Raw genomic sequence first — 12,159 nt, 5'->3', positions numbered from 1 at the left:
GTTCCTGGTAACGAGCGCTGAGGTTTCAGATCTCGCGCGATTAGAGTTAGGACGATAGCAGACGATGTCAGTGGCGGCGCTGACAAGATTTTCCGCGAGGAGCGAGCGCGCTCAGATTCATTTTCGCTTCGGCCGTGTCAACAACTACGCAGCGTATACCATCAAGATTCTGCGAGCCGTTATTCCGCACCGGTGTACAAGTGTGTTTTCAAGAGCTTCGAGTGCCTGGAGGGATACCTCCAGATCCACCCCAGCCTACACCTACTCCCGGCGCCGACAGCGGTCGTGAGGACGAGGAGTAAAGCGTTCGGCCAGCGACCGAGTGAATAGGACCTTTATCGATATCCGGGATGAAGCCGTTGAAGGCCGAGATTTGTCGCCACCAAATCGTCGGCCCGGCTTCGCCTGAGAAACCGCGCGCGTCCTTCTCGCAATCGCGCGTGCAAGCGTCGTGTTCGGAACATTATATACTTTTGTATATCAACCTAGACTTTGACAATATACTTTTATTCTATTAAATCTACACGCGAGTTTTTTTCTTCGTTCACTTCTCGATTGTCTCGCCCGACTGTCTACCCACGGATACGCGGAGGAAAGCGTGGCGCTCCGGGCGCACCACGCATTTGTAGCGAGCATTTGGCAGGCCAACGCACGGGTGATAACATTGCACCCAGCGTCTAACGTCCGCTCGCTATCTCCTGGCCGTCACCGAGGGATCGCCGTGGAGGTGACGTGAGGCATCTTCACGGCCGCACGGGACGCGTCGATCGCCCCGTTACAGTAGGCACAACGCATATTATTAAAAATATACTGTATATTATATACCCACCTCTTCTACCAAGGAATAAAACGAATTATACATTTAAAAAATTGTTACTTTTTTGACAATTGAAAATCTATCTGTCCATTTATGAATTTCATAATAAAAAAATTCCACTATTTAAAAAGTGTCAATTTATTTTTAATTAAAAATTCAAAATTTTTAGATCGTATTTATAAAACCCACTCATTTAAAATGTATACATGATGTATGAACGCCGTCGAAATTAAACTAAGTGAGCGTTAGCGAGCGAGGTGACCATTGCTAGTTACAATTTTATAATTAATGTTAAAAAATAATTTTTTACAAAATATTTTCACGAAATATAGGGATGTTTACAGAAGACCTTGTTTTCTAAATTGAAGTATATTAATATGAAACGGTCCCAAAGTTACCGTATGACATATCCGGGCGTGCGAGGAATTAAAGACGCGGTGCACTCAAAGAGGCAGGGGGTACGAGGGTTGAGACTAGAAGGTTAGTGACGGGGCAGTCATGATGACTGGGCAAGCGGCCTCATTTAAGAGAGAGTGTATCGAAACAGGAGTGTTAGCCACCTGAGTCGGACATGAGTATACAATTGTAGTGTAATAATGAAAAGATAGATATTTATGGATAGATAAACATTACATTGATTTAGAAATGACAGTAGACTATACACAAATGATAGGTTATACTAGAGTACAAGAGCATGAGCTCGCTGTATAATACTCTAGTATGCATTACATTATAGCAAAAGCCAAGTGCTCTGCTAGTCCGCTCGCTAACTTATCATTTATGTGCTTCTCCACCTCGCTTTAGCGTATCGGTTCGCCACCTAGTGGTACTTGCCTGAACTTTCCTCTCCGCTCTACGGCGGGTAGTGCCGTCTCAAATAATATGTAAAAAATAAACATAATGCCCTTTAATTTTGAAATTTAGGCTTTATAAGCCGAACAATAAGATCGGTCAAGGCCTCTCACTATCGACAATTTCGATATCACTATCTACTTATTTCAGATTCAGTATAATAAAAAAATTAACTATTATATAAAACAGTATAGTATTCAACTTGATGGCGCTCAGAGGTAATAACACTGTTTTTTAATAATCATAAAACTTTATAAATAAATTTTATTATAAAAAATGACTCAGTACTAGCCTAATGTTAAGAATAATCGAAGCAAATATCAATCAGGGTTTTAGTGTTTTTTAACTTTTAATTACGGATGAGTGTTAGAAAGATTTGTAGGTAAAACCAAAATCGCAATATAACAATGTTATTACAAAACTTTATAAATAAACTTTTGATACAAAACCGGCTCTGTGTCGACTCAGTATTCAGTTTATTGAATCATTTTACTAAAACAAAATATAAATCAGACGTATGGGGGGGGGGGGAGCTTCCAACAGCACCTTAACTTCAATAAGTATTTGTACATTTATAGAAGTACTTGTGCTAGGATTGTTTTTTAATTTGTGCATACAAGATACATCAATGAGTGTTTTGATAAAGAGAAAATATGAATACTACTAAAAAGCCAATATATTATAAAAACTAGATAATTTTTCATACCTTGACTTAATAATAAGGCAACCATCTCTTCATGACCTTCTCGAGCTGCCTCCATCAATGGGGTATAGCCTTCATCGTTAACTTCTTCAATATTTGCACCCCTTTCGATTAGCAACATAGCAAGATCAACATGACCACCACAGGCAGCTAAGGTTAAGGGAGATTCGAAACTATCTGTAGGCATATTAACTTGTGCACCAGAATCTAATAATAACCGAGCAACTTCAACGTGACCATCCATTGAAGCTTCCATCAAAGCAGTATGCATTTCATCTGTTTTATGTTCCTAAAAATAAATTTCGTTTATTATTCCCAGGGAAGGATAACATTCCAAATATTGCAATGAAGCATGCCGTTCACGCTCATCCAGTAGTTTTCGTAGATCTATACAATACATGTCTAGAACATTCCCCACAAATTGGAAGAAACAGCGACTAGTGCTTCTGCAAAAAGGAATGAAACCACCCCAGAAATCCTCATCATACAGACCGCTCTGCATGCTGGATTCCCCAGGCAAGATCCTGGAACGCATTATCTGCGTCAGAATGGATCATTTTATAGAAGGAAAAGGTAGATTAGCGGAACACCAATATGGCCTCAGAAAGAAGCGTTCAACTCTGGACGCAGTTAGTCTAGTGAGTGACACTGCACAAACAGCGATAGAGGAAAAAAGATGGAAGGGAGGAAAAAAGGAGCATTACGCCATAGTTACATTGGATGTCAAAAATACACGAGACACTCCGGAAGTAGAATGTGCCCTTATATATAAGAAGGATGATGTCCGACTACTTGAAGGACAGAATCTTATTATATAACACTGAGGACGGTACCAAGACCTATAAAGTTATAGGAGGCGTCCCCCAAGGGTTAGTACTTGGCCCACCGACTTGGAACATCATGTACGACGGGGTACTGAAGCTACAATTACCTGAGAAGGAGCAACAGTCATGGGATTCACTGACGACATAGCAGTAGCGGTAGTAGCGAAACATAAAGAAGAGGTGACAGACATAGCTGAAGAGTTAACCCGTATAATACACGAATGGCTAACAGAGACAAGTCTGGAACTAGCCAGTCACAAAAAGGAAGTCAATCTCATTTCCAGTAAAAAAAGATGGAGGATATCACACTGACGGCGAATGGACATGAGATCGTTTCTTAAACAACCATCAAATACTTGGGCATCACCATCGATGCAAGACTAAGTTTCAAACAACATCTGAAAGTAGTCAGTAATAAAGCAGCAAAAGTTGGTGCTGCTTTATCACGATTTATGCTAAATGTAGGAGGGCCAACTCAGAAGCGAAAGTTACTCTTAGCCAGTGTAACCACATCGATTATGCTATACGGGGCCCCAGTATGGGCAGATGCGATGCAGGTAAAGTTGTATGCACGAAAGTTGACTACCGTGTTTAGGCGAAGTGCACTAAGAGTGGCGTCCGCTTATCGTACGGTATTGGACGATGCTGTCTGCATTATAGCAGGCATGCCACTTATTGACCTTGTAGCGTTGGAAAGAAAGGACGTATTCGAAGCTAGGAGACGATCAAATGACAAAAGCCAGAAGAAGATCTGGGATGTTGCAAGATAGAAGACGATGGTTTGAATGACAAACAAGATGGGACGCTAGAGACAAGGGGCTATGGACTTATCACCTTATATCAAGGAAAGAAGACATGGGGAAGTTAACTACTACCTCACGCAGTTTTTGACCGGGCAGGGACGTTTCCGGGCATACCTCGATCGGTTCAAACTAGACGACCGTCCGCCCAATATGTTCGGATGCAACAGAGGATGTTGAGCACGTATTTTGGGAGTGCTCACAATATCATTAGGAGCGAGAAGAAGTTGAGAGTTATCTTTAGACCAGAGTAACTCTTGAGTCGATTATGACGGCCATGCTGACTTCAGAGGATGGATGGTGCGCAGTCAGCAACTATGCAGCAGACATTCTCAAGAAAGTTAGAAATGACGAAGAAGACAGAAGAAGACGAAGAGGCTGAGTACATGAAAAGTCGAAATACCCCATAGTGTGACGCTCATAAAAAGTAAAGACCTAGAAGCTCCAAAAAGCTGTTAAGATTGTGATGGAGTAGGGAGCTACAATTAAATTGCTTTATCACGATGTGGCCCTTGAAGTAAAAGGGAGCTACAATCAAAGTGCTTTAGCACAATGTGGCCCTTAAAGTAAAAGACCTGGATATGCTTAGCTCTGAAAAGGAAGTTTTAGAAGCTCTGCAGAGAGCGTTTGCAATAGAGAAAGAAGAAGTAAACGAAGCAGCCGTAACGAGCATACGTAAGACCTATAAAGATACGCAGATCGTCACCGTGTGACTGTCTGTTTGGGTAGTCCAAAATAAACTAGCACGAGAAAAGCTTAGAGTTGGCTGGGTCAATTACAGAATTAAGAAAATATAGCAAGGAATGCAGCCACTCAGATGCTACAATTGTCAGAAATTTGGATATATAGCAATATCCTGCCAAAAGAAACAGTTTCAATTGCGTCACGGCGGGGCGAGCAGCAACAAACTGACCTAATGAGCCCAGTGGTTTCCTCTGTTGACGAAAAGACAGAGTCAAAAAAATCGATCATGCTGCAGGTAGTTACCAAGTAGCACTGAAAGCAAGAAAAATAAGGATATGCGGATAGTACAGCTTAAATTGAATCATTGCGAGACAGCTCAGGACCTCCTTCGACAATATGTCCGAGAGCAGAAGATTAATATTGCCATCAGCGAGCAGTACAAATACCTGGTGGTACAGGTAAGACGGCAAACAGATGGTACGGGTAAGGTAGCAATCCTGAAGTTCCAGTTATTGCTGGAGACTTAAATGCATGGGCCGACCGACTGGGGAAATCAGAGAACCAACCGAAGGGCACGTATGCTACTGGGAGCATCTGCACTACGGGATATGGTGCTAGTAATCCAAGGCAATGAAGCCACTTTCAAAAGAGGAGATACCAAACTATGATGGATCTAACATTTGTTAGCATCTGTTTAGTAAGAAGAGTAAACTCATGAGTCGTAGGTGACAGTAACAGTGATCATCTCGCCATAACTAAGTAGCGAGGTGATACAGAAAATCGAAGATAAGTTACTTGCCGCCTGCAAGAGGGGAGGAAATAACAAGGCGCTAGGCCCAGATCGCATCCCAAATATAGCATTAAAGCATGCTATTCAGGCATTTCCAGAAATGTTCGTGGATATGTACAGCACTTCTCTGGAAGAGAGAAGATTTTCGATAAAATGGAAAGTACAAAGACTAGTGCTATTACCAAAAGGTAACAAACCTGCAGAAGAGGCCTCATCATACCGACCGCTCTGCATGTTAGACTCACAGGGTAAAATTCTCGAGCGCATTATTACTGACAGGATGGAATGTGCAATCGAAAAAAGTAGCAGACTGAGCATCAATACGGCTTTCGTAAATGTCGCTCTACACAAGATGCGATATGCCTGATTGTTTACACAGCACAGGAAGGGAGGAGCAAAGAATTATTGCGCAGCGGTCACGTTGAATGTAAACAATACTTTAAATTCTGCAAATTGAAATAAAATATTTTGGGCACTTGCAGCCCAGCAAGTGCCCGTATAAATTTAACGGATAATGTCTGACTGCTTAAAACACAGAATCCTGATGTATGATACCCACGCTGGTATCTCGACCTATCAATTTACAGGAGGTATCCTCTAAGGGTTCGTACTTGACCCATCATTGTGTAATATCATGTATGATCGCAGTGGGATACGCAGACGACATAGCCTCAGTACTGGTGGTTAAACATAAAGAGGAGATCGCTGAAATTGCAAATTAAGCGATACTTATAATTTAAGAGTCGCTTCATGTCACGAGTCTTGAACTCGCGAGACACAAAACAGAGGCGATACTAATATATGGCAAAAAAAAAAAATAAAAACGAAGAAGATTACTTTAACAGTAGATGGCCATGAAATTATTTCTAAGCCTTCTTTGAATACTTGGGCTTTATCATAAACGTAAGGCTAACATTCAAGTAGCATCTTGAATTAGTAAACGACAAAGCGGCGAGAACCATCGCTGCCTAGGCACGGCTGATGTCAAACATCAGATAAGCAACTCAGCCGTAGATTACTGCTGGCAAGCATTAGAACGTCAATTATGCTTTACGGTGTGCAGGCAAAATGCGCTAAAGGTCGATTCTCCTTATCAGACGGTATCAGACGAGGCAGTCTGCGCTGTTGCAGGATTACTGCCCATAGACCTGCTTGCAACAGACAGAAAAGGTATCTACAAAGAAAAGCGACGTGCAATTGGCTGCAACAACAAAGAAAAATGGGATGCAGCTAGAAAAAAGACTATAACTTAGTTGCGAAATAGATGGAGTAGTAGCGACAAGGGGTGAGGAGGCCATTGCCTTCGTAACGTTGCAAGAGATTGCAGCGTTCCAGGCAGCGCGAGTCCTGAGCCGGGGTGGCAGCAAAGCATCCCGAGGCCGAAAAGTGTGTAGAGCGAGAACTTACGGGTGTGTTCTTTTTTTGTTTCCATGATCCCCGAGCAAGAGCGGCACCGAAAACTACAGTAGGTGCGAAAGAGAGAGAGAGAGAGAGAAAGAGAGAGAGAGAGAGAGAGAGAGTGAGAGAGAGAGAGGAGTAGGAGTCGCAGCGTTGCCAGACCAACCTGAGAACGAGAGGATTGCAGAGCAGAAATCCGAAGAACTATTGTCATCGAGAAAAATGCGAGACCAGCGAAGGGCCGAAGAGTGATTGACGAAAACTATTGGATTTGATTTATCAGGAAAAGAGGTTTATCGTTGTAATTTCGCATTAATTAGTGTGAGTGTGTGTAAACGCGTTTGAGTAATTCGAAAAGCGCGCGCGGACGGGGCCTCGTAGAAAGCACGCGGGTTCGCGGATAGTGACGTTGCAAGCATATCATATAAACTTTGTACAGATATTATTCTAACCTCAATATCTATTAATTAGTTTAACCAGATATCATGATATTATGTGCTTATTTCATTTCCTAACCTTATTCTAAACATAATCAATTATGTAGGTAAATTTATATTCATTAATGAACATTGAAATTTTAATTTACAAATTTTATTTCGTACTGGAAGTCGCGACTGTAACAGTTTAGTTGATTCAACGAAAGATTTAAGTAGATTCTACCGAACTGTTCATTTAATACAAACTACGCGAGCGACTTCAGTTAAATTAACTTGATAGCCTGTTACTGAAGCGCTCAGGTTGAATTTACTTAAATCTTAAGTAAACTCAACGTTTTTTTTCTCCGTGTAGAGAATAAGTGCCGTGGAAAATTAGAGGTTTTGAAGGTTAAAGTGTATAGCTGTTCAGCGTTGTTCGGTTCGGGAAAGTGTTAAGTAGAAAGTACATATTCGGTTAGTTGGACTAGGCGGACGGCGCGTGCCAGCGACGACCTAGTGCAAACAAGAGCGACAGCAGTCGCTCGTTGCAAGCAGAGTCGTGCGCGGCCAAGCAGAAGCGTGTTTTTGTGCGCGTCCTAAACAGCTGTAATCAATCAGTTGTTTTTAGTAAGTATGCATATGATTTGCTCTATGAACATCATAGATAGACAAGACGACGCACAAGTAAGCATTAAAATTACAATTTTAAAAAGTACAACTATCCTAATTTTTATAACTACTAGTCACCAGATTCTATTTATCTGCACTGACAAAAATCATTCCTTCTTCTAAGAAGAATTAATCTTACTATGGATTCAAGATGAAAATCAGCTTTGTGTTGAAATGTTTTTTCTATAATTCAGAGGAATTTGCTTGATTTTTTTTTATATTCATGATTCTACTCATTTTTTTGCACATGAGAATTTGTATTAGTCATAAATATGATGGTAAGAGCTATAAAATTCTAACTATTGTCTGAAGTCTGCTATGTTCTGATCGTTGCAATAAAAACTGCTGAGAATCATAGTTAGAGTCAAGGACTTTTATTAATAATAATAGATATGGATTGCACGTTTTTTATATACATCGTCGAGCCCAAGAGAGCGATAGCAGATAGTAATTTCAATTTTGAAGGATGAAATTTAGAATTTTATCAACTAACTATACTGTCTTGCAAATTTTCACGTACCGAACGATATTACCTAAAGCCTGGAGTCGCATGAATCATGGCCATTATACGACGCCGTTATCAAACCAAAAAACACTTACGCGGTACTAACACTTTTAGCCGTAAAGCTTAAATTAATCTTATGTTCTACTTATCTTCTTTACTAATATTACGAACGATTAGTCATTTTCTAACACTTATTATTAAACTTTACTTCAAAAATAGCATAAACAATTTTGATCATATAAAGATTTATTATTACCTGATCTGCTCCAGCTTCTAGTAAAAATCTGACCATATCCAAATGTCCTTTATAACAGGCCAAAGTTAATGCGGATTCTTTAAATTCATTGGAATGAGTATTAATGCCAGCACCATGCTCTAATAAAATTTTTGCAACTGATACGTGACCAGCACTAGCAGCTTCCATTAAAGGCGTATGACCATTCTCATTATGATCTTCTACATTGGCACCCGCTTCTAAAAGAACTTTCACAACTTCTTCATGACCACCAGCACAACCATACATTAAAGGTGTATTACCTGCAACAAAGATAATTATTTTTACTACTTACGAAAGTTGTGCATAGTATTAAAATTTGTTATTTTATTACAGCAAAAAGCCTTTTTGGTTTAGTAAGCGGGGGCTTTGTACCAACTTAAAGTAAAAGTAGTGCCTGATCATATATTCCTTAATTGGAAGACATCTTCAGTAAGAAAATTTTCAGACACAAATCTTCCCGGTTACTTCGGTAGTTAATACTTCGCAAGAATATTAGCTTCACTTCCGAAGCATAGCCTATACAGAGAAAGTTCCATATTTCAAAGGCTAGCTTCTTACCGTTATGGCCAGTGCATCTTGCTAAAGTATTGGGTTTATAACGCTGTGAGTAGGCCGCACTATAAGGTGACCAATAGTGCAGCTTACCTCACACCCGGGTTGCGCCCAACAGCTGTAAAGCACACGGACTGCAATACCGTTTCCTGAAGAATGATATAGGAGTTCAGGTGAATAAATAATAACTCGATTAATTAGAAAACTAGAATATGTATATTGCACTTAAGACTAATAATTACAAGATAGGCAGTTACACGGTCACTCAGTCGGTAACTACGGTCTCTACAATATCAACCGGGTCCCTGTAAAAGATAGACTATTTGAACTACACCCTGATGGATCGGTGATAACAGTACGGTACTGGTAATTGGTCAAGAAGGGAGCTACTTATCCGACTGCCAACTCCGGTAGTCCTAAGAGCTAAGGATCGCACCCCTAAGCCCAAGACTGGAGGTTGCACCCTGACAGTCGGTATAAGAGTCCTCCATGTCCATGTCCATCTGACGGGCAAGCGTGGAACTAATGCTGCAGTATGTGCACGTTCGCGCGCTCGCCGCCTATCGGTCGGATTTGTAACCGCTAGTGCAGTATACGCTTACGTATATCGTCACAGGTTGACAATCTTTTTTCTATCTTATCTACAGAGCCCCAAACTTTTGTTTTGCATTTGCCCAAATTTATGCTTGTGAGGCAACGGAAAACCTAAAATTTTACCAAAGGGAAATTTTAAAACGGACAACGTCTGGTACCGTACTTTTCCTGTTGAAAATAAGTAGCATCAGGAACTGGCTTAGATAAGCTGCTCTTCAGCAACCTGACCATAAAAAATAGGCCATTTTAGTCACCAGTCAGAAGACAAGAGAGACTATTACTCTTAAAGTCGGAGACTGCGACATTACATCGGTGCCCTCCATACGATATCTAGGAGTGAAAATCAATGCTAGACTACGTTTTGACGAACACTTAAAGACAGCAGGAAAAAAGCTTCAGGGGTGGCATATGCCCTATCAAAACTTATGCTTAACTTTAGGGTTCCAAAACAACGGCAAAGAACTTTTTTCCTATGTAATTAAATCAATTACAATGTATGCTGTCCCAGTCTGATAAAAGGCAGCGAAAGTGAAAGCATATACTAGAGAGGCAAAAAAACGCGCTAGAATATATTACAGGCGCAAAGACGATAATGCGACATTAGCGCAAATAAGAAAGGCCGGACGCCTCTACACTATTAAAGCATGGCGGCAAAGGTGGGATTTGTCTACAAAAGGACGATGGGTATCCCACCTAGTGCCCAACATTGAGGTTTGGCTGGGTAGATAACATGGCGAGCATGACTTCTACCTAATGCAATTATTTATATGACACGGCTGCTTCAGCTTCTATCTGCACCGTTTTCATTTTTCCGGCATGCCCTTACTTAGAAAAGGATATTGAAACGCTATGAAGATATGTCTTTGGTTCATTACTGATAGGTAAAGGCTCAAGGCAACATAAGAAGAGGTCATTAAGCCCGATAATATTGTCGAGCTAATGCTGCAATCGAGTGGACATTGGATGGCCGTAGCATCCTTCGTGCACTCTTTTATAAAGGATGTGAGGCTAGGTCAAACTTCAAAGGAAAAGTCAGTCTGGCTAACTAACAGGCCTTGTCGGAGGAATATTTAACGATAGTCCGGTGGATATCCGGTTTCAGAGGGTCACTTGAGCAGAGCTAGCTCTGCCTAGATCTATAAAAAAACAAGCAAACATACAAACACACAAATAGAGAATCTTGAAACGCTCATCACTTCTTCTTACTAGTCCTTGGTACTTTTTTGATATTAGATTTTAATAAAAGAAATAATAAGTCTAATATTTATTAGAAAAAGTAATAAACATTTGCAAATCTGAACCGTGGATCCGAATTCAGATTTGGAATAAATCTATTTTACTTTAAATTATTATTTAACGAATAATATAAAAAGAAAATTGATTTTAAATGAATTAAATAATAATAATAGTAGGTCCGGGATTGTGGGTAATGGATAAGCAACGCAATAATTATAAACTCTTGTTTATATTTAAAATAGTGTGTATATTAACAAAAATAATGCCTAATATTGCTATTATTCTTTTTAAATCAGATTTAGTTACAATTTTGTTTATTTTTTGATAAAGACGTCTGTTATGCGATTATTAAATATTATTAAATTCTACGCTTAATTTTGCAGTTGAGTATGTGTTAGAGCGCTTAAAAGTATTGCTCGAATTTTATAATTATTAAATTCTACGCTTAATTTTGCAGTAGATTTTTGTATATATACTAAGGCGCTTAAAAGTGCAGCCAGAGTAGACTAGAGCGCTTAATTGTGCTGCTACTAGTGATTGAACACAGGCCTTTTATAGGGCGCTAAGCGAGCGCTGATCGAGCCGCCGAAAATATTCGCACATTCACACAATCATACTATCATTCATTCATATTTACATTTATCATTCATACAAACATACTCGGATGCGCACGACTCGCCGTCGCTCGCTTACGCTCACATATACATATAAATACTGTTACGCAACGCGCTGCTGCTAATGCTGGCTTGGTAGCTGGAGAGAGAAGGGAGACGCGCACGCACACATGCGCGTCGATGGCCTGACGTCGCTGCGTTGACTACTGCGTAGCTGCTGGTTTCGTAGGAGGTGAGAAGAGTGGGGACGGCCGAAATATTCCGTGCGCTCGCTGTATAGGCAGAGTCGGATGTTTTTTAGGATTTTTTTAAATGTATATGTTCTAGGAAGTTACACGCCGGATCGCGTATAGGGCATTACAATCTTGTTTGCTCTAACAAAAGTTGGTGACAAATATTTATTTATTATCTTATTATTGTTATTATTG

General features: G+C 40.3%; 1 protein-coding gene across 7 annotated transcripts in view; it reads right to left on the bottom strand.

Annotated features, from left to right (window-relative positions):
• The window catches only part of LOC100119221 (multiple ankyrin repeats single KH domain), a 490,846-nt gene that overhangs the window by 397,741 nt on the left and 80,946 nt on the right, over positions 1 to 12,159 (bottom strand). For all 7 annotated transcript variants that reach the window (XM_031930209.2, XM_031930213.2, XM_031930215.2 and 4 more), the window contains 2 exons: positions 8,715 to 8,995; positions 2,376 to 2,661 (listed from right to left, as the gene is read on the bottom strand). In XM_031930209.2, coding sequence (XP_031786069.1) covers positions 2,376 to 2,661; positions 8,715 to 8,995 — 567 coding nt within the window. The remainder of the gene's footprint in view (positions 1 to 2,375; positions 2,662 to 8,714; positions 8,996 to 12,159) is intronic.

Source organism: Nasonia vitripennis (assembly GCF_009193385.2).
Source record: "Nasonia vitripennis strain AsymCx chromosome 4 unlocalized genomic scaffold, Nvit_psr_1.1 chr4_random0010, whole genome shotgun sequence".
In the NCBI taxonomy this organism is placed as follows: domain Eukaryota; kingdom Metazoa; phylum Arthropoda; class Insecta; order Hymenoptera; family Pteromalidae; genus Nasonia; species Nasonia vitripennis.
The sequence above is the reverse complement of the archived record's forward strand: the minus strand, read 5'-3'. Positions and strand labels throughout refer to the sequence as shown.